The 23422-nt window shown below is 39.6% G+C and overlaps 1 protein-coding gene and 1 long non-coding RNA gene across 2 annotated transcripts; both read left to right on the forward strand.

The window, feature by feature from the left end:
- Window positions 1-14847: 14847 nt before the first annotated feature.
- LOC112196217 (F-box protein At5g07610) lies at window positions 14848-16284 on the forward strand. The gene has a single exon (XM_040518659.1). The coding sequence runs from the start codon at window positions 14848-14850 to the stop codon at window positions 16282-16284; it is 1437 nt and encodes a 478-aa protein (XP_040374593.1).
- Window positions 16285-20644: 4360 nt separating this feature from the next.
- LOC121048814 lies at window positions 20645-23090 on the forward strand. Its single transcript, XR_002935044.2, has 6 exons — window positions 20645-21339; window positions 21589-21643; window positions 22173-22257; window positions 22381-22448; window positions 22701-22744; window positions 22905-23090. It is a non-coding gene; the product is annotated as an uncharacterized LOC121048814 (long non-coding RNA).
- The last annotated feature ends 332 nt before the right edge of the window (window positions 23091-23422 follow it).

Consider the following 23422-nt stretch of genomic DNA (forward strand, 5'->3'; position numbering starts at 1 on the left):
GTTGGAGTCTCAAATCCAATTGAGTTGCCTATTCGTCTGTAAAAACCTATCATAGTGCACTGTAAAGGTGCAATTGGCACATAAATGGCTCACTCAAATATGCGTAAGTACAATAATTGTACCCAGTCACTAGCTGTAACGCAGAGGTAGATTGAGTGGCGGTGGGTCGTAGACGAATTAGCATAGCTGCATGCGATATTGCATCACCCCAAGCGGATATAAGGAGATTAATCCGGACTACCATCGTAGTCGTTTCCGCGAGACCATTTGGGTGTGTACATGGGAATGTGATGTCCAACATCAGTCCCAATGCAATAACCATCGAAAGTCTTCGATGTAAACTCTCTAGCAATGTCAAATCTAAGTGACTGAATAGGATGGTCTAGGGAGTGAGCCCGTTGTCATATGATATGTGCTAGGAGTGTAGCATAAGCAGCATTACAAGTGGACAATGGCACAATACATGATCAGCGTGTTTGCGTGTCAAATAACATCATGAGATATTTAAACGTCCACAAGTTGGTTGAACTAGTCCACAGAATCCCCACAGATTCTATGAATGAACAGAATGAGTATTGTCATATCCTTTGCATAAGACTGTCTCAGTCCTAATTTCCCTAAGGAACGAGCTTTGTAAAACGAACGAAAGGCCTTAGGATCAACCAATGAAGATTTTGGTTGGGCCTATTTGAAGAAAAGTTGGTGATTGCAACATCACCTGGCGCGTCATCACCATGATGTACGCTATCCATGGCGTCATGGATAAGGACTGTGCCGGCCCTAAGCTAGTGGTGGACGGTGGCAGCGGCGACGGTCATAATTAGTCCAGATCAACTTTTGATTCATGCTTTGTTTCGCTCGAAAGAAATGATGTCCATGTGAAGTTTTTAGTAGACAGATCATCATATCATGACTAGGATGACCTAAGAGAGGCATATAAATTTCTCTAAGATGCACCTTTGTTTGCAATCATTAGAGGTAGTGCAAAGGAACTCTTTTTTGTTCTCTATATGAGTTTTCGCATAGAATCTGTTGGCTCGAATGGCTCAATAGGATTCAATTCACCCTAGGAGCGTAGAGAGTTTCTGTGAGGGTAATCAAGGTACCATTTGGCAACCGAAATTTGGGTCATTCCATGTCCTTGAACTAATCCTGATAGCCCAGCCATCTTAGTCACAAAGTACTATGCTCAAAGTTGCAAATGGAGTCATAATGAAAAGAACTCGAAATTTTATTCATAAGCCAAATGTATCATTGTTTCTTTGACCAAAAGAAAATCTAATCCGAAATTAGCAAATGCAAAACAAAGGTAGTCGTTTAACTTCTTTTGGTAACTCCAAAATTAATATGACCGGGTGAGTAGAGAGATGTCGGTGGAGCAAAGCTGGCTTGTTGATTTGGTATCACTAGGTTCGACTAGTATAGGTCAATTAGACGTGATTAGTTGGAGGTCATTCAGGCTGGGATGGGGTAGTGCTCGATGGCATATGAGTTTGACTAGTACTGATGCATTTGTGGTGACACGGCATGCATCCTTGTTAAGTTTGGCAGGTCCTTACTGGTGCCAGAGGAAACCTTGGTGGAATAGATTGATAGGGTTGTGTTGGCTTTTCACTAAGCTTGTTGAAATGGTGGCGGGGGATGCACGTATGGTGGCAATGAGAGATTATCTGATCAGGTCGTGTTGTCAAACCCTCTCTGGCATTGATGATGGGGAGGCGAGGGCTTCTAATCATAATGGTGATCAGGTCGATCATAGGTCTGCTCATTTGGCCTGAAGATGGTGGTGGGGAGGCTGTGTTACGGCAGTGGGTGGAGGGTCTGGATTGCACTATATCTACTGCCTTTTAGGCTTGTTGATTGGGTCTTTGCCTCGATTACGTGGCATCTTGTTTGGTTGGTTTTGTTTATTTTTGTTACTTAGTTATGTTTAGTTTTGGATATGTTTTCAGATCTCAAATAAGTTCATGCTCTTTCAAGTTAGGGTTGTTGTCATGGATTTGCGTATGTGTCAGCATTTGCATATTTGGTTCATTGTCCATAAGACCCAGTTTCTTGCCGATTTAAGGTCGTGCATTTTAGTATTAGTCTATGTTGATGTGATTGAGAGATCTTGCGATGGCCCACCCAATAGTTAGCTATTGTTGCCACCTGCCCCAATTATTGTTGTTTTATTTGGTCAATTTGACTAAGTCAATTGCTTAATCTCTGCCATGTGTTTAGATTCATTAACAGGTCAGTCTCCCCTCTTTCGAGTGAGAATATCTAGATTTAGTTTGAAGTGTCTTTGCAGTTGTAATCCCTCTATGATTTCAGTTAGTTTGTAATTGCAGTTTATTGAATGAAATTTTATTTGATAATATATATATAAGTATATATAAATATATATATATATATAAATATATATATATATATAAATATATATATAAATATATATATATATATATTTATATATAAACTCATTTATAGATCGGCAAAATTACATATAATGACACACCCTTATGTGGCTGACAAAAGAGCCATCACCTAAGTAATTCAACTTTTTAAAAAGAAAATGAAGCACTTCCAAAACTATACAACCCCTACGAGGATCAAAATAGCATAGATATATGCTGCAGCTACTCTTGGCGATATATCTCAATTCTAAGAAACTATAAACTTCTCCTCTATAAAAGAAGAAATTCTGAAATCATAAGAATTAAAATAAAAAAAAACTAAACAAGTTACCTAGGCCCAATCAACTGGCCCTAAAAATCTCCAGCCCATTAGCCTAAAGAAACCCTAGCCCACTCCAATAAGCATCTAACATCTCCGCCAATGGCTGCAGTCTCAGCCCTGCCAACAAACTCCATCTGCTCGTCGACAAGACTGGAAAATCACCCCTGCAGCTGCCGCACAACACCACCAGTAGCCATAGCAACAAACCCGTGCTGCCGCTGTTGGAAATCAATGTCTTCCGGTCACCACATTCATCTAAGTCCCTCTGCCTCAACCCCAATCCGGCAACCCAGAGGCAACTCCACCACTGCTATTAGAAAACATGGCCATTAAATCCAATCCACACCACCGACATAACCCATGTTGTACACTTGGTGTGCTGAATAGCTACTAAGACCAAAGCTAAACTCTTTCCAACACAGATCTGACCTAGCCACCTGCCTTCAACCTAGAATCCAGTGCCTACATCTCGACCCTAGCCTAGACCTGACCTGAAATCCTCCTTTGCACTCTCCGAGTCCAATCTCTACTTGATCCAGGCCCTCCAAATCTCACCGTCACTGTGAAAATGCCAAGACGAAATGCAGCTGCCGCAGACGAGTATGGGCTAAAAAAGAAATAGGAACCAAGTTCCTACTGAAGCAGACCAACGACGCCAAAGGAGTCATCCACCGCCATCAACTTTAGGATGACCAAAGAGTTCCAAAAACCCAATCTCTCCGCCCAAAAATGGCAAAACACCGCTAGGAAAACCTAACAACGCTCTCCTCCTCTTGAGAGAGTCTTTCATTTCTCGATGTATAATTCCAAAGTGTTCATATACTTATTTAATTATAGCTCTTTTTTTTGTTCATAGGACATTGAGTTTTAGCCATTTTCAAAGAAAAGACTAAATTCAATTTAGTCCCTCGAATTTTAGGGCTAAACTCATTTTGGTCCCTGACTTTTTTTTTAATCACGATGGTCCTTAATCTTCCAAATTGCATCAATCGCGTCCAAAATTTGAAATTGGCTTGAAAGATGACATCACTTGCTGAGTTGGAACCAACATCAGGCCCCATTTTTCAGCCTTTGACCCGTCGAGAAGGGTAAAATGGACATTTCCCTTTCCATTCCCAATTCTGATCACACTCCCACCCTTCCATCTCAACAAGCTCCAATTCCACCCAAATGTCGAGCACCGCCGCTGCCCCACTCCAAACCCCTCCCCCTCTCTCTCTCTCTCTCTCTCTCTCTCTCTCTCTCTCTCCCTCTCTCTCCCCCCCCCCCCCCAGCACCTTCTCCGGTGCAAAATGACCACAACGTCTCCCTTCAATCTGGACTAGAGCTTCACTAGCAGCAAGCTCATACTGAAATCGTCAGCCCCAAATCTTCTCTCTACACCTAGAACCTCTTTGACTTCGCAATCAACCAAGAAGCCTGGAAAAGCCGCTGAGGACTGCGATTCCGATGGTACCCATAAACACCCAAAACACAATCCGTCAAAACTAGATCGAATTCAAAAACCAGTGATACCATCATGTAGAACTTGGAGAGGAGATCGATTTTCATACCTTACACAACCCCAAAGATTGCTGGAAATTGCAGATACACCTCCGCAATCAAAATTCCAGAACCTTAGTCGCGGTGGTAGACTCCTCCGGCATGGCAGAATCCGACGGCTAAGATTAATTGCTGGAAGTACTTTCTAGCAACCTTCTCTTTGAGCTGGGCCTTGGTGACCTTATTGAAGAGCTCGCTGCCGCGGACATACTCCATGACGAAGTAGATCTTGGCATTGGTGGCGATTACTTCAAAGAGCTGGATGATATTGGGGTGGCGGATGCGGTGGAAGATGGAGATCTCGCGTTTGATGTGGGCGATCAAACCGCACTTGAGGAGTTTCTCTTTGTTGATGATCTTAATGGCGCAGGTCGGAAGCTCTGATGCTTCTGGGTTTCTGTATGAAAGATAGAGTTCGAGGAGAGAGAGAGAGAGAGAGAGAGAGAGAGAGAGAGAGAGAGAGATTTTTTTATGAATTTAACTTCAAAGGTTATTTTAGGAATTTACCCTTCTCAGGGGGTCAATGGCTGAAAAATGGGCCCCAATGTCGGCTCCAACTCAACAAGTGACGTCATCTTTCGAGCCAAATTTAAATTTTGGACGAGATTGATGTAATCTAGAAGATCAAGGACCATCGTGATTAAAAAAAAAAGTCATGACCAAAGTGATTTTAGTCCTAAAGTTTGAGGGACTAAACTGAATTTAGTCCATATAAATATTTTCATAATAATATGAAAATTATTACTTATCAATTGATCTAGTAAAAGATCATTAAATAACTAGTTTTCTTTGAGGACTAAATTCAGTTTGCCCCCTCCAACTTTGGGTCAAACATCAGTTTGGTCCCTAACCCTTTTTTAATCATGATGGTCCCTGCACTTTCAGTTTCTATCAGCGAAGTCCAAATTTCAAATTTGATGCCAAAGATGACGTCACAAGCAGATTTGGCACGGACATGGTGGCCCACTTTTCAGATTTTGATCCCCTAAGAAGGGCAAAATGGATATATTCTATTTAATCTAATTTCCTTTTTCTTTTGTTAGAATTTAATCTAATTTTTAATTTTCTTTCTTTTTTCTCTCTTTTGGTTCACTTTACCTCTGTCTCTCATATCTCCAAAGCCTAAAAGCCAAATCAATCCAACAGCTTCTCAGTCCTCCTCCGTCCTCCGTCAAGCCCGAGATTCCGGCCACCGCCTCCTCCACCAAATCTGAACTTCAACGCCTTCGATTTCCGCTCCACAAAGCTCAAATCGAATAGACCTCGATTCCCTCAACCCAAAAAGCCGTTCAATCCTCTCAAAAATGAAGACGGCTTTCAAGCTTAATTGCTTTGCTTTTGAAGCTTGCCTTCTTCATCTTCTTATTCTCTCTCTAATTTCCACAATCCGACGAAAATTTACAGAGAAAACCCACAACTTTTTCTTTTTTCCCTAAATTTTATGACAACTTCATCATCATCTTCTTATGGTTTTCGTCCTCGGTTTTCATCATGATCAGGTAACACTCTCAGCTTCTTTGATTATTTGTTTGCTTTTTGTGTGAATTCGAGTTAGGATTTTGTAAAGAATTGAAATTGGAACCTAAAGCAAAACCCAGAAACAGTTTCGATGAGAGACACGAAGAAGCCATAATGGAGGTTAAGGTCAAGCTAAGGCTCTTGTCCTTTCTGTTGCTGGGATTGCCAGAGTCGGTGTTTTGGCTTTGGATTGTGACAATCTTGTGGATGATTATGGGGTTTGGTTCGGTAGCAGAAGATTTGGGAATCTGTGTCATGGCGGCAATCCGGTTGAATGGTTGCTGAGATTTGGTGGCTGGAGTTGGATCGATAGGGCAGAAGTCGGAGCTGGATCGATTTCTATTCCAAGCTTGCAAATTTCAATTTCCGATTTAGACACCACTGAAATGGAAGTGATGGCTCGATTTGCTTTGCAATTTTGATTATTTTCCCTTTGTTTTGCGATTCGATTCTTTTCCATGTAATATGGGGTTTTGAATGTCGGGGTTAGATTTTTGGTGGTGTTCGTCTAGATTTGATTCGGAGCTTGTTTGGTTTGCTGAGAGATTTGGGAATGGTGCTTGATAATTTTTTTTGTCGGACCTTTTGTTCTTCTGGGTTCTGATGGAGAAGAGAGAAGGAGGTCGAGGGCGAGAGGGTTGTTGGGTTTCTTAGTCTTTCATGGCGGAAGAGGAGGAGGAGGAGGAATAGAGAGAGAGCGAGTCAGCCATTGTTTTCTAGTTTTAGGGGTAACAAGGGTAGTTTGGACATTTCATCCAAATTGAGGGTCAATGTTTGAAAAGTGGGCCCCCATGTCGGTGCCAAATCAGCTTGTGATGTCATCTTTGGCGTCAAATTTGAAATTTGGACTTTACTGATGGAAATTAAAAATGCAAAGACCATCATGATTAAAAAAAAAAAAAGATCAGGGACCAAACTGATGTTTGCCCCAAAGTTGGAGGGGGCAAACTGAATTTAGTCCATATTTATATTTATAGTTCTTGATATACATGTAGATGTATTGAAACCTAAAATCTACGTAGGTAACCAATAAATTTGATATTTACTAAAACCAAACTATAAAGAGGCCTAGTTTGTGTATCTGGTCCAAACTCTAGTTACTTGTCTAAGTTATAATAGGGTTAGTCTTACATATATATCCGGAGATATCTTCATAGATATCTAATCATTGTACGATTATGTTTTCTTGTAAAATTTTGATTCTATGCTTATAATCCTCTATAAAAAGAGAACCCTATTATCAATGAAAGACACAATTTATTCTCTCTCAATTCAGTTTTACTAAAACACGTTATCAGCACGAAGCCCTTACCCCTGAAACCCTAAAATTGTAACCTTCAAACCATAACTTCTACCGCCGCACACCTTGAAGCCATCGATCCCAGGAGTCTAGAACCAGCTGCGAAACCACTGGAACTGATCGAAAAACAGCCGAACCGGCCACCAGAATTACGGAACCGGCTAGATTAGCCCGCTTCAGATTGGTTAGCCACACTCCATCCCCTCACCTGCACCCACGGTCAGCGTGCCCCTGCGCCAGCGTTATCCTCGCCGAGTGCCTCACCTGCAAGCCTCGGTTAGCCTCGCATTCACTCCTGACAAGTCTCCTGCCGGCACTTGCGTGTGCCCTTGAGCAAGCGTTAGCCTCGCTCAGCCTCCCTTGCAGGCCTCGCTAGCTTCGCCTCACTTCGATAGTCGTTAGCCTTGCACTGCCCTAGCCTCGCACGACCTCACTGATAGCCCCCGCACTTGTTAGGCCTTCTCCAACCCAATTGTTTAAAGTGCCAAAGGGCAAAAAAAAAAGCCCTTTCTTCTCCAACCCATGAGGCTAAGGGATAAAGTGTCATTTTTTAGGGTCAAAGGTGAGGTTAAAGGGGCATTTTTAGCCCTTGGAGGAGCCCTTTGGCCCTTCAAAAAACTGGATCAGATTAAAGCTGGCCCACTCGGGTAGTGGAGGGTGACAGCAGCATGACGTCAGCAACAGCTAGTTGCTGACGTTAACTAGCTGTTGGTTAAATTTTTTTTATTTTTTTTTATCTTATAGCCGTTAGTAATGTGATTTTAATTTTTTTTTAATTTTTTTTTATAGCCGTTGGTTGGTTCAATAAGTGACAAGAAAGGTTACGTGCAGAAGAGGAAGAGGATGAAGAAGACGATGAAGAAGATGAAGAGATGGAAATGCATACAACACAAGTTATGACGACTGCAGCTACTTGGTTGGCAAATAACTAACTCCGTCCACAACCGCAATGTGATTGAGTTTTCAAATCTTTCAATTTCTGATTTTAATAATTGTCAGGGTTGTCACTGACAAGTGTTTGCATTTTCTTACTTTGTTGTGTAACTTTTAAATGCTTATGTCATGAATAAAATAAATATTAAAAATATGATTCTAAAGAAAAATTCCATTTCAAAATTAGTTAAAGATATTTTTAATTATCTTTAAAAAAAAAATACAACCGAAAAAATATTTTTTATCATAAAAATTATTTCAATTACTATAAGTCAATTGACTTTAAAAAATAAGCACACACACATATATATAACCAATCCAAAATGTTAAAATATAATTTAGGGATATAATTTAGCATTGACGGGTTGGAGACGGTTGATGTCAAATCAATGAATAGTACATAATTTAGGGCTAAAATTTAGCTCCAGGGCTATTTTTAACCCTTTGGGTTGGAGATGACCTTAGCCTCCCTAGCGCTGAGGGTTAGCCTCACCACCGCAGCAAGCCATACATGCCTTGCACACCTTTGCTTGCAAACCTTTACACAGCCAAGTTTCAGCCAACACCAGCCACTATCGGCGACCTCCGACAACTTTTTTCGGCTAGATTCCTACGACTTTTCAAGCGACCCAATTTTGTGGAATTTTTTTACTAAAAGTTCCCATTTTTGAGTTTTTTCAATTTCTCTTATTTTTCTCGAGGACTTGCAACTTCCCATCTTCTACCCTCCTTTCTTCTTTCATGGGGAGACCTAAGCCGAACTTTGGGGGTTTGTGCTATCTCCAAGTTTGGAGCTTGTTGAGATCTCCAAACTTAGAGTTTGTAGAGAATTTATGATCGACCACTTGTATCATTGTTTCGATCTAATCCAATACCTCTTGGAATCAAATTTCTTGGGAGCGATTACGCTCAGAAATTCCTAATTTCTTAGGAAGGATTACTCTAAGAAATTCTTAATTTCTTGAGAGTGACTATGCTCAGAAATTTCTATTGTTTTTGTGGTAGCTTTTTCCGCTCTGAAACTAACCCTTTTTCTTGTTCTCTTTCAGGATGAATAACCTGAACAAACTAGACTTTGCTCCATTGGGAACAGCTGGCTCTAGATATCACAAGTGTGATGTCTGCCAACATCTCAAGACCCAAGGAATCCTGGATACGATTCTTGAGCCTAACCAGGACGTGCTAACTGTTGAGCAAGCTCAAGCTTTGGAAGCAAATAGAGCAGCCTTAGAGGCAAATAAGGAGGAAGTCATCATCTTAATGACTCGTCAAATAGATGATTCGCTCCAGTATGAGTAGATAAATGAAAATGACCCCAGAAGGCTGTGGCTCTCACTCGAAGAAAGATTTGGCAATGTCCGTGACTCCCTGCTTCCTGGCCTAGAAGTGAGATGGCATAACTTCCGCTTCTGTGATTTCAAGACTATTCTTGACTACAACTCGGAAGCACTTAGCATTAAATCCTTGATGGAATTCTGTGGAAAAGATATCACAGATGCGATATTGATTAAGAGGACTCTCTCTACCTTTCCCGTATCTTCTTTGATGGTTGCTAAAAACTATTGAATCGATGTTACTGCAGGACAGATCACAAGGTTTCATGCGCTCATTAGAGGTATGAATGTTGCTGAAAAATATGACAAAGTCCGTGACCCCTTGCTTTGTGACTTAGAAGTGAGATGGCCTAATCTCTGCTTTTATGATTTCAAGATAGTTCTTAACTATAACTTAGAAGCACTTCGCATTAAATCCTTAATAGAATTCTGTGGAAAAGAGATGATAGATGCGATGTTGATTGAGAGGACTCTCTCTACCTTCCCCGTCTCTGCTTTGATGGTTGCTAAGAACTATCGGATCAATGTTACTGCAGGACTGATTACAAGGTTTCATGAGCTCATTGGAGCCAATAATGTTGCTGAAAAGCATGACAACATCCTTGTGAAGAACTATAATTCAAGACGCATGGGAATAGAGTCTCTTCAGAAGTCCAATTATAGTCGCTCTCCAAAGGGAGGGCGCCAAGAGCGAAACCCTAACTCTTGGGATACTTCTAGACGTTCTAGTTTATATAATTGCTCTACTTGGGAAGGTACCTCCAAAATAGACAGACACGGAACCGAAGAGGTCAATGTGGAAAGAGAGAGAGAGAGGCAACACATCTGGCCATGTTGGTGCGCCACCACCACTAAGAGTCATCCTAATGACACTTTCAAAGCCCTCAATCAAAGGAGTCTGAGCACAGAGATATATGTTCTCGATGTGAAGCATCATGTCATTGGGCACACATTTGTAGAGCTCGTAAGAGTATTGCCATCGCCTACAAAACATATTGTGAAGCAAGAGAAGCTCATTATGTGGAACAAGAAGATCAAGAAGGTGATCTGGAATTAAAGGTTAAAGACTTCAAATCTGGCCGAGAACAATAGATCGCCAATTTTGTTTAAGCCTTTACTTTTCCAAGAGATGTAATATGGTAATTTTTGTACTAAATGTCATTGGTGTCTTCAAGTAGGCTCATCCAAAATGAGTATGATATATAGGAAGGTTTTGAGATAAGTGGTGCTTAAGCGAGCTTTGCTCCACGGACATCTCTCTACTCACCCAGTCATATTAATTTTGGAGTTACCAAAAGAAGTTAAACGACTACCTTTGTTTTGCATTTGCTAATTTCGGATTAGATTTTCTTTTGGTCAAAGAAATAATGATACCTTTGGCTTATGAATAAAATTTCAAGTTCTTTTCATTATGACTCCATTTGCAACTTTGAGCATAGTACTTTGTGACTAAGATGGCTGGGCCATCAGGATTAATTCAAGGACATGGAATGACTCAAATTCTGGTTGCCAAATGTTACCTTGATTACTCTCACAGAAACTCTCTACGCTTCTAGGGCGAATCGAATCCTATTGAGCCATTCGAGCCACCAGAATCCATGTGAAAATGCATGTAGAGAACAAAAAAGAGTTCCTTTGCACTACCTCTAATGATTGCAAATAAAGGGACATTTTAGAGAAATTTATGTGTCTCTCTAGTGGATTTTATGTCACCATTATTCAAGCTATTAAATCCAATAGAGTTATGAGAGAATATCTCTTGGATTTAGATACATATTGGCTTTGTCACGACATGATAGGTCATCCTAGTCATGATATAATGATCCGTCTACTAAAGACTTCACACAGACATCCATTCTTTCGAGCGAAATGAAGCAAGAATCAAAGGTTGATTCCTAGACTGCGTGGCCATTGTCGCTGCCTCTAGCGCCCGCCGTCGTCCACCATCGGCCTAGGAAAAGTAACATCCCTATCCATGATGCCATGGATGTGTCCATCATGGTGATGACCCCATTCGTGATGTTGTAGCCACCAACTTTGCTTCCAATAGCGTTTCAGACGCTCAGGCCCAACCAAAATTCTTATTAGTTGCTTCTAAGGCCTCTCACTCATTCTACAAAGCCTGTTCCTTATGGAAATTAGGACTGAGACCGTCCTATGCAAAGGATATGAAAATACTCATTCTGTTCTTGTATAAAATCCACGGAGATTCTGTGGACCAATTCAACCAACTTGCAGACGTTTAAACATTTCATGATATTGGTTGACACGCAAACACACTAGTCACGTATTGTTCTATTGTTCACTTGTCTTGATGCTTATACTACACTCTTAGCACATATAATATGGCAATTGACTTACTCTCCAGATCATCCCATTCAATCAATTGGACTTGACAATACTAAAGAGTTTATATCGAAAACTTTCGATGGTTATTGCATATCACTGGGACTGATGTTGGACATCATATTCCCCTGTACACACCCAAATGGTCCCACAGAAATGACTATGATGGTAGTCTAGACATTGGTAATGCGCACCAATCTCCTTATATCCACTTGGGGTGATGCAATATCGTATGCAGCTATGCTAATTCATCTATGACTCAACGCCACTCGATATATATTTGCCTTATAGCTAGTGACTAGGTACAAGTATCTCATACTTACACATATTTGAGTGTGCCATTTACGTGCCTATTGCATCGCCACATCGTACTAAGATGGGTCCTCACAAATGAATGGGCAAATGCGTTAGATATGATACTCCAACAATCGTCTGCCACTTAATACCCTTTCTAGGTGATCTCTTTATCTCTAGATTTGCATATTGTCATTTTGATGAGACAGTCTTCCGGTTGTTAAGGGGAGATAAGAACACGGATGTTTAGCAGGAATGACAGGAATTGTTATGGTATGTCCCCACTATGCCTCATCTCCATCTCCGCTAAAGTGACGAGATCACACATATCTGCTGCAAACGTGCCTGCAAGGATGCTACAAGGATGGACGTCGCTACAGGACATAGTGCCACCCTATAGAGAGGTAGGTATGGCACCAATGCCATAGAGAGTGGAACTCTGGCGTCACAGGCTATGGCCCTAACTAGGATGGGTGGAAGGCCCGTGAGTTTGAAGATTACTTTGGCATAACTCGATCCTTTGATCATCGACACTTAAAATCCATCTCATGAGAATGTTCTGGGATAAGGTTATCGATGGGGGACGCCTTAACGTCAGAACCTACTCCTAAGAATATAGAGCTCTCTAAAAATACACAAGTGTACATGAGACGTGGGATAAAAGCTTCATCATGATTGATGATGTATTTGTGCATTTCATTGCGCATGAGTTTGTTGAGTCTGATGATATCGAACCACGCTCCGTTGATGAATGATGCCAACATAGAGAAATTTTGCTGTAATGGAAAGATGTGATCCAGGTTAAGTTGGATTCTCTAACAAAGATGAAAGTTTTTCGAGCCAGTGATGCCGACACATCCTAACATAAGACCTATTGACTAATGAGTCTTCATTAGAAAGCGTGATGAGAAAAAGAGATGGTAATCTTGCCTTATGGCGCAAGGCTTCTCACAAAACGCCCGAGATTGACTACAAGGAGACATATTCTTCCATAGTGGATGTCATTGCACTCCACTACCCTGTCAGTTTGGTAGTTTCCGAATAATTGAACATGCAGCTTACGAATGTGGTCACTATGTATCTTTATGGAGATATAGATACTGAATATACATAAAGGTTCTTGATAAACTTCATTCACTCAAGTCAAGTGGCTCTAAATCACGGAGCGTGTTTGCAATGAGGTTGAAACGCTTACTAAATGACTACTTGATTGGGCAGGGATATGTAAATGTCCACGTGTTTCTATGACAAGTTTCGGATTCTATCGAGGTTCATGTTGGTGACATGATCTTCATTGAAAGCCTTTAAAGAGTTAAGGGAAACCGCTGAACACTTAAAATCTGAGTTTGAGATGAAGGATCTTGGGAGAACACGATAATGTCTCGGTTTGGAACTTGAGCATCGTGTTGATGGATGCTTAAGCATTTTGATAAGGTCAAGCCGTCAAGCACGCCCATGATCGTCTGTAGTATTGATCCTAAAAATGATCCTCTTCGTCTGAAGGATGATGATGAAGATGTGCTAGAGTCAGAAGTGCCCTACTTGAGTACAATAGGCTCATTATTGTACTTAGCTCGATGCATAAGACCAGACATCTCATTTGCAGTGAACTTGTTAGCTAGATATAGCTCTGCGCCAAAGCAACGTTATTGGATTGGTGATAAGGGCTTGTTTTATCCCTGTAAAGATATGATAGATTCGGACCCATCACACACCAGGAACGCCACCAACACTGGTCTGCATCCTCTATCTTCATCTCAAAACAACATTAGTGTTTTGGAAGGTTTTGCTAATGCTGGGTATCTCTCTAACCCGCACAAAGTTCGTTCCCATACTGGTTATGTGTTCACCATGGGTAAGATTGCGATATCTTGGAGGTCTACAAAACAGACCCTAGTCACTATACCTTTGAACCATGCATAAATTATTGTTCTTCACGAAGTGGTTAGTGAATGTTTGTGGATTGGATCCATAATTACGCATGTTCAAAGCAATTATGGTTTAAAGTCTACCATAAGATGAGCCTATGAGCATTTATGAGGATAATGTCGCTTGCATTGAACAAATGAAGTAAGGCTATATCAAAGGGGATAACACCAAGCATAATCAGTAACAACAGACTCTCTTCAAGATCAAAGTGAAGTAGGTTCGATCTGAGGACAGTAAGACAGACTTGTTCACTAAGTCACTGCCCAATCCCACTTTCGAGAAATATGTTGGTAGCATGGTTTACAAAAGTGATCCAAACTCCCATGGCCGTAATCATCAGGAAGAGATGCAGACATCATGGGAAAATGTCTACACGTATGGTCTCGAAACGTGAAGAGTGTGTTGTACTCTTTTACTCCTTCGACTGAGGTTATTTTTGTCCCACTGGGTTTTTGTTACTCGGCAAGGTTTTTGACGAGGCAACGAGAGAAGCACCACGTTTGGGCGACACAAGGGGGAGTGTTTAAGGACACCTAGTTTGTGTGTCTGGCTCAAACTCTAGTTACTTGTCTGAGTTGTAAGGGTTAGTCTTACCGATATTTTCAGATATATCTTCATAGATATCCAATAATTATACGATTATGTTTTCTTATAAGACTCTGATTAATTATATACTTGTAATCCTCTATATAAAGAGACTCTGTTATCAATGAAAGACACAGTTTATTCTCTATCAATTCAGTTTTATTAAAACACAGATAAAGTTTTTTCGATAATTTTTGTTTAATTTTAAAAATTAATTTATCAAACTTAATTAATATTCAAATCGTTGTATAATTACCGATAAGCCTAGTTTTCGGTAAATCCGGTCTTCTTTTGTCCCAGCGATGATGCAGTTCGTATTGTCCCTAGTCGAACCCCAAACCCACAACGATGGAGAGGAAGACTATCTCCCGTAGAGTCAACTCATCACCACTGAGCTTCTCCTCCTCCGCCGCGGAAACCGTCGCCGACATCGAAGAACTTCTAACAGAAATCCTTCTGTGTGTGCCAGCTCGATCAGTTGTTCGTCTCAAATGCATCTCCAAGCATTGGTTCTCTCTAATCTCAAACCCCGAGTTCCGTCACCGCCACACCCTCCGAAACCCGAACCCCAAAGTCTCTGCTTTCTTCTCCCACACAACCCAAGACTTCACCTTCATTTCTCTCCATAAAAACCCATCTGGGTCTTTCCCACCTCGTCATTTCGTCCATGACCTTCACCCTGGTAACCATCCACGCTCTATCAACCCGTTCAAAAGTCTCAACATCTTTAATAGTTTCGTCCAAGGCGATCGGAATGGGTTTGGGCTGAAGATTCTTCAGTCCTGCAATGGCCTCTTTCTGTGCATTCCATTTTCTACACACAAAAGAAGACATTATCATTCCATCTATTTTGGCAATCCCACATCACAATATCATTCTATCTATGTTGTCAATCCCACCTCCAACCAATTCTTGGCTCTTTCGCCTCCGAGGGCTGGGAAAAGCACAGAATTCGTGCGGTATGCTCTGGCTTTTGACCCTTCCAAATCGCCTCATTACAAGGTGGTCTGCCTTAGTACTACCCGCAAGCACAATTGGGTGCACCAGGTGGATGTTTATTCGTCTGAGACTCGATCTTGGAGGCTTCTCGAGACGCCTTACGCCTCCAGGGACCTTGATATGCACTTGGATGGCAGGAACAGGGAAGGAGGTGTGTACTGCAACGGCGCGATTCATTGGATAAGAGACGAAACAGAGCTGTCCATTCGTGTTGGTGAGGATGGAAACAGTTTGGTAAGAGAGAACGCTGATTTGGTACATTACTATGACATTGCTGAAGAACGTTTGGGACTTGCCATTCCTAGTGCCCCTCTGGTTGTAACTGGAAACTATCCTCCTAAGTTTCCGAAATTTGATCATCGATATTTTGGGGAGTCTGGTGATCATTTGTATTTGATTGATGTATATAAGGACTCTTCGTCGAAAAATAATATATATAGGGATTGTAATGCTGAATTTGATGTCATGGAGATGGGGAAGGACTACTCTGGCTGGTTTGTCAAGTATCATGTTGATCTTAATCCCGTAGTTGCTGCATTCCGTGGCAATTATGATCACTTTTCTCGTTTTTATGTCTTGTTTCTTGGTGGAGAGGGAAAAGAAGAACAAGATCAACAGCAGCAGCAGGAGGTTTCTTCATCTCTTTTGTTCCATGTTCCTGGTAAGGTCATATCTTATCATCTTAGACATAAGACCTTTAAGACATATGTGGACTTGGCTATTAAGGACTATTTTCTAGTTGGGGGATACAATTATCCTTACATGGAGACTTTAGCTTCTGTGTGATGCTCAATGGAATCTATACGCCATGCTGCTAGCTGTTGCATGTAGTTTTGTGCTTGAATTGGTTACAGGGGAATTATTACTTACTTTCAGTTGTATATGATAAAAGCATTTATATCTGTGAACTTGTTGAATCAGTTATTGGATTTTGTCCTGATGATAGTTCAAGCAAGTTAACAGTGATATAGATTACTATGTCTCACTTTTTTTTCACAGATATTTGTATCAGACTGAATTTGGATTCTCCTATTTAAAACAAGTGAAAAATTATTCTTCTATATTATTAATGTATTGCTGCTGCTATAACCTGTTTTCTACCTAAACAACTTCAATATTTTGCGGATAGCTAGAGTGAAGTTAGTTTGATAAACTGTATTAAAAGAAATGCTAAAGATTATAAGTTTGTTTTACAATGGATGGATATCTAGTAAAGGATGGAATACTTACAATACGGAAGTATCGTAATCAAGAAGTTTTATATTAGAAGCAACCAATATTTTCAAGGTGGACATGATTATGGTAGTTGATAAATGACTTTTCTTTATAGATTATATGTGTTTTGCAAAGAGGTAGAGCCATAGAAAACCAAAGTGGCATAATAATATAAGCAACATAAACGAAGAGGGTAAGTTACTACCTATAGTCTCAAGAATAATACCATTTATATATCATTGGAGTTAACTATGTTTCCATACACTGAGTTTATTGTGTGCATTTTAGCATTATTCTGCTGCTGGGTCAATTGATAATAAGCTTTTCCCTTGTAAGTTACTGCATTTTATGGTACATCCTCATGTTATGGAAGAAAAAGAAGAGAACTCATTTAATTGCTCAAACCTGCCTGGTCATGTCTTTACATTTTCTGGAGACTTGGATAGTCATTGATGGAGTTTCCATTATTTAAGATTGAAATGAACTATTGACTTTATTTTTCATGCCTCATGCTGTAAAGTTAGAGGGTCTCTGGTTGTCCAGCTAATTTCGAATCCTCAAATCTGGTTGTTAAGTTCTTTAGATTCCTAGGTCTGGGTAGAACTTGTGATATTGTCTTCTGAGATGTTGATATGAAGTTATTAGCAATATTAAGCAGTTACTGACTAACTAGAATACTGTCCTGAACATGTGAAATTTCATGGAATGACTTTTTCACAAATATCTTCAATATTGTCTCAGCCTGGAATCTTTGGAGACAAATATTGACTAATTACAGTACTACTTAAGTCTACTGTTCTTTTTATACCTGAACTTGACTACTGTGCATAATGCGATAGAGCTATTCATTGCTATGCGACAAAAGTGAGTCAGGTATTGATTTGTAATCTTCCTGCTGTTAGAGGGGAACATAGATATTTTGGGGTGTGGTAGCCATTTGCATCTTATTATGAGCATGATCTTACTACATTTGATGTGATGGAGATTGGGAGGACTATCTTGTTTATAAAGTACCACGTTGATCTTCACCCAATGTGGACAACAAATGCATAGGGAGTATTCTGTTTCAAGAGATGGTTCAGCGCCTTGTTTACCTATTCCAAAATGCATTTATTGTTCTCTTTTTTGCTCGAGAGGAAAGCAGAGAGGAAGAGTTATCTCTGTTAGGGCTGGGCACCCAAAACCGAAGTCCCGGTCCCGTCCCGAAACTCGTCAGTACGGGCCGGGATCAAAATCTGAAATTTAGTGTTTGGGCCCGTCCCGTGGAAACAGGCCCGGTACCGGTACTAGCCCAATCGATACTGGGTAGTCCCGTCTCGTCCCGTTTAAATTAATTAAATTAAATCTTTAATTTTTGACTTGGTTGTTATACTGCATTGCTACATAATTTGCATTACTGCATTCCTTCATTCCAGTTTTTGACTTGGTTGTTATATTGCATTACTGCATAATCTGCAATACTGCATTTCTGCATTACTGCATTATCTGCATTCCTGCATTCCTGCATTCCTGCATTACTGCATTTCTGCATTACTGCATTACTGCATTACAGCATAATCTGCATTCCTGCATTACTGCATAATCTGCAATACTGCATTCCTGCATTACTAAATTCTTGCATTACTGCATTATTGCATAATCTGCAATACTGCATTACTAAATTCCTGCATTCCAGAATTCCAGTTTTTGAGTTTCGTTGTTTGCAGTTTGTACATATTGTCCATCTACATTAGATCATTTCTTCTTGTCATTTTACATTGTTTGATTTGTTTTAAGGCAAAATTGAATGTGTAGACTCATAAGTTGTAGTTCTAGGAGGACATATGCATCCTGTAATGATTGAAATATGGAAAATTTGGATAAGTGTTAAGTACTTGTGAGTGTGTGTATAGGGGGAAAAAAAAAGGTCTAGGATCCTGAAATGGGCCCAGGCCCGTCCCGAGTCATATTTTCGGTACCGGACTTGGTATCACTCAATAACCGGCCCGTCCCCGCCCGTGGCCACCCCTAATCTCTGTTGCTGCATATTTCTTTTAAGGTCATTTTCTTATAATCTTATGAGTTATGAATAACAAGACCTTTTGGAGACATCTGTTAAGCCAAGTGCAAAAGGCACCGATTTACAAGCATAAATTTTTCATGCTTTGCTTTCTGACTCGGATCAAGTACCGAACGTTGAATAAAAATTACGGAATACGCTGCAATATGACATGTATAACGGGATCCCTTGTGTGACAGAGTTAAAGCACTTGATTTGTTTGTGTTTGAATTAAGTACATCAAAATGTTTTATTTTCTCTGTATGCAGTTGATACAATTATTTAAAAGACCAGTGAATATTAAAAATTAAAATTGATGGAAAAGCTTATCATTAAACAAGATTGATTAATTTGGCGATTACAAGGATACATGTGATATAACTGAAAGGAACCTGATCCACCTTTTTTTTAATGAGCAACTGAAAAATGGCATAATTCTGCATAGGTGGCACCGGTCGAGGAAAATCGGAAGTGTGGTGACATGCCCATGAGGCCATGAGACCAAGGAAAAAGGTTAAGAAGTTGTACAGAAAGAAAAATTTTGGGGCGAAGTAGAGAGAATTGGATAGTTGAAGGATTGGTTTTGAAATTAACCCTAACATTCTCTAGTTCCCAACCAACGCTAATCCGGACATTTCCTGTACATCAACGGCTGAAATATACCGTGCTATTAATAGGCCATTCGAGTCCGTCGATTGCCGAAGCCGTCTCATACGAAACCCGGCAGTGCCTCCCGAGGCGAAAGCAGCGCTCCAAGATGTTACACTGACCAGACCCTGTACCGGGTAACTTCACTTGTTCTCTTCTGTTTTCATCTGCATGTAAATAAAGAAAACTTCCTCGTATTCTTCATTGTGGTTGCCGCTATGTTTTCCAGAGAGATGGACGAAGAAGTTAAGGGAGCAGTCGTGGTTCCGGAATCAGTTTTGAAGAAAACAAATCGGGCAGAGGAATGGGGTCTGGCAAAGAAGCAAGCTCTGGAAGCTGCAAAGAAGACTAGTTCTGAACACCGCAAGTTGATTTACGTCCGGGCTAAGAATTATGCACAGGACTGCAGGAGTGTTATGAACAGGTAAACACTATCATGCATTGCCTCACTCTGTCTTAGGTATGAATATTAATAGTCTGGGAAAGTTCAGAGTCTGTTTAAACGAATTCGCTAATTATAATTCAATAACTATATTATAACTGAAGTATGGTGATGTAATGGAAATTACCTGAAATCAACTGAAAACACACTTCCCAAAAACATCGCATCAATAAAGATTCAACGATGATTTATATTCATAGAATTATTGTTTGATATGTGAGTTAATGTTTGGGGAGTGTGGACTTCACTCCCGTTTTTGTAATCTGCACTCCTCTCTTAATTTTTTATTTCTTTTTACATTTTGTTTTCTTATGTTACCAAAAGTACCTCTACTAAAATCTCTCTTCCGAAGTTTGTGTTTCTTTGATGAGTCTCATCTGATCGACCTCTTCCTCGATCATATTTTTCTCCAGACTCGATCATTTTATCATAGACTGACTTCCTCATGTTTTTCTCCCAACTCGATTGATCTATTTAGCAGAAGAAGCATCATCTTTGGGAGTTATTCTAGAAGATTAAGAAAAAATTGCAGAAAAATCACCATCCTATTTTCTCTTAAGGTTCAATGATTGCAGTAGTTCATAACAATTTTGAATGCTCTTTCACCAATCTGCCTACGGAGTCGAAAGGTTTCAATTTTAAAATCTTGAACATACAACTACAAGATTATAATTGAACTTTAAGGATAAGAAGAAATCGTTTGATAGTTAGGGATGAAGCTAAACTCAAAATTACATAAAAGAAGAATTCAATGGATCTGTGTACCTAAAAAGGAAGCACTTAAATCAATGATAAACAACCCACAATATGAGATCGTCTTCGAGGTCAATTTCATTAATAAAAGCAAGAAACCTCCAATCACTACTAGAAAACAGGCCAAAGGGCACCGAGCTGGGCACACCAATATGGGTTGGTGTCTTTTACATGATGGTTTGACACCATTGAGATTATCGGTGTATTGGTACGAAAATATCACCGACCATCAGTGCCAATATTATGCTTTTTCAATATAATACTTTAGTTTTGATACAATTTCGATATAATAATTAGTAATAAATGGATGATTGACATACGTGACACACTTTCTGTTGCAAGTATTTACCATTTCAACCCCAATGTCAGCCAGAAGGATTGAATTTGATGCGGGTGCGTGGGTCTTTGGAAAGAGCTTTGAAAACTCAAATAATTGCTTCTCTTCCCCTTCCTCATCGTCTCCATTTCTTCCTCGATCTGAAATGATCTATGTATACCGGATCCACTATCACGTTAGAGATGCTTGTGACACCGCCTACACCAATGGCTCGAGGGTGAGCCGATCTACAAAACCCATATGGTCGTGTCACTTCTTGGAAGGTTCCTTACCTCCATTCATCCCACACGCCACCACTATCAGGATCCTATTGTCTTGATGTCTTTCTCCATGCCTTCACAGCGTTCTCTGTTTTATGCTAATTTCTTTGTGGTGAATTTACAGGCATAGTCTAGTAAAATTACCCAGGTATCACAGTCATTATGTTTCTAGTGGCTATTGTTTCTTTGTTTTAATTAGCATTCATATTTTCTAGTGTGATGCATACAGTCAAACATCATATAGCAAAGCAATTGATAAACATGTTATACAACACTTATATTCATTGTTGACGCATTAAATCTGTTCAACGAGGATTTTTCATTTTTCTCAACTCATAGAATAGAGTCAATTGGGTGTGAGAATATAAAACCTGAGTTCAATGTTTTCGCATTGCAGGAACCGCCGTTTGAAGCCACTGCCTCAAAAGTTTTATGTCTCATAGTTGAAAGAGGTATGCTGCCAAATAATTATATATTTAGTTCTACCTCTAAATTTTATTGAAGTGTGTGATCAGAGTCTTAGAATATGGAGTGTTGAAGGGTCCAGCAATAGGAGCTGATTTGAAGTCCCTAATTTCTCAATTTTTTGGCAATTTTTTGTACCTTGGGCATTATGTTGTATTGTTAGCCATGGATATATCTAGGAATGTAATGATCTATATGTTCAGTGGGAGTTGGTTTCAATGCCACTATGTCTACTAACGTTTTGGGATTCCCCTGTTCATTCCTATTGTTCTGAAATTGTCTGATTTTCATTTGGGTTAAATTTGTTCCTATAGTTCGTAATTTGGCTCTGTATCTTTTAAAAATATCATCTCCTTCAAATTCTTTTTTGAGTGTTTTACATTGTGAAGTTTGTTCTTTATAAAATTTTGCAATGTTGTATTTATCAAATTTGCATTTTTATTGAGGTCACAACTCTCTTTTTGATCTATTTTTGTGGATATGTAGAAAGCTAACAAGTATTGTTCCTTTTGACAGATTTGCCTTCTATTGTTGTTCATGTGACCGGTGCCTTAGTTTACAGTTCAACTCTTACTGAAAGAGTGTTCATTCTGGTTGAAGGGTAATATAGCTATGGATTATTGTTTCATCCGTCTTTGCTTCTTCTTTTTTTTTTCTTACGATGGTGTAAAATTTGCACTTATTGTGTTTATTTTATGTTTTCTTCTTTATGGTGCCCTTTTAGCTTTAGAATGTGTACGAAATGCTTCTGATGGTACCTTGGTGCATTCTTTGACTGATCACAATGAATCTGTAAGTAGTCAGTGGTGTTTTTGTAGTTTCCTTTATTCTACTTTGAATTTCGTCATAAGTTGTGTTCTTGAATGCTTTAGTTGCAATATGTGCATGTGGTTCTGTGTTCTGACAATGTTGCAAGTAATTTTAAAAGATTACTTATTGTACTTGTATACACTCTTGTTAATGCTTTCATCAGATTGACTCTCATTCCTCTTGTTTATTACTTGTATTGGCTCTTGATATTAATTAACTTTTGTTGAACTGTAGGTACCAATTCACTTCTCATTTGCTTTGAATGGTTGCACTTGCAGGTATTATTATGTTTTTCTACATGGGGTGGCTTTCTTAACTGTTCTAATTGGGGCACTTGCTCATTAGACGGACATTTTGTTTTCTTTTTAAGATTTTGGTTTAGTATGTAAACAAATGGTGACAGACCTGTAGTTGTGTTATGTTTGTTCACATTTACAGGCGGACTTAAAAAGCTGGACTTCAAATGTTGGACAGAGCTAAAGACCAAAGAGCATCACCACTAAGCGCAAAGTGCTAGTACTCTATGACTTATGATTTAATTTCAAATGTTTAGTATACTCAGGACCATTAAATGTATCTGACTGTCTAATTTTTTATTATCAGTAGTGTGTATTACCATGTATATATTGTGGATACAAGACTGATAACCAGGAAGAAAAAAAGGGGGGAAAAAAGTAAAAAAAAAAGCTCTAGTTTGGTGCCAATTAAAAATGGGCACCATTTAAAAAAATAAAAAAAATCTGGGGCATGTTTCCCATTGTTGTTAGAGTTGCAAATTAAAGATAAAGATGATGTGGCACCTGACAAAAGTAATATGAGAGTGATGTGACAAACATGTCAGTTTGGTTAAAAATAGCCCATCGATAATGTATTGGTGCCCTATGTTCTAAAAGAAACTGGGGTAAAGAGCACTGTCAAGGTTTGGGTGGCTGCATAGTGGCTAATGAAGATTTTGG

The sequence above is a fragment of the Rosa chinensis genome, chromosome 4, assembly GCF_002994745.2.
Source record: "Rosa chinensis cultivar Old Blush chromosome 4, RchiOBHm-V2, whole genome shotgun sequence".
In the NCBI taxonomy this organism is placed as follows: domain Eukaryota; kingdom Viridiplantae; phylum Streptophyta; class Magnoliopsida; order Rosales; family Rosaceae; genus Rosa; species Rosa chinensis.

Excerpts from the sequence above, each read along its gene's own strand:
- LOC112196217 (XM_040518659.1), top strand. The coding sequence starts at position 14,848 with ATGGAGAGGAAGACTATCTCCCGTAGAGTCAACTCATCACCACTGAGC.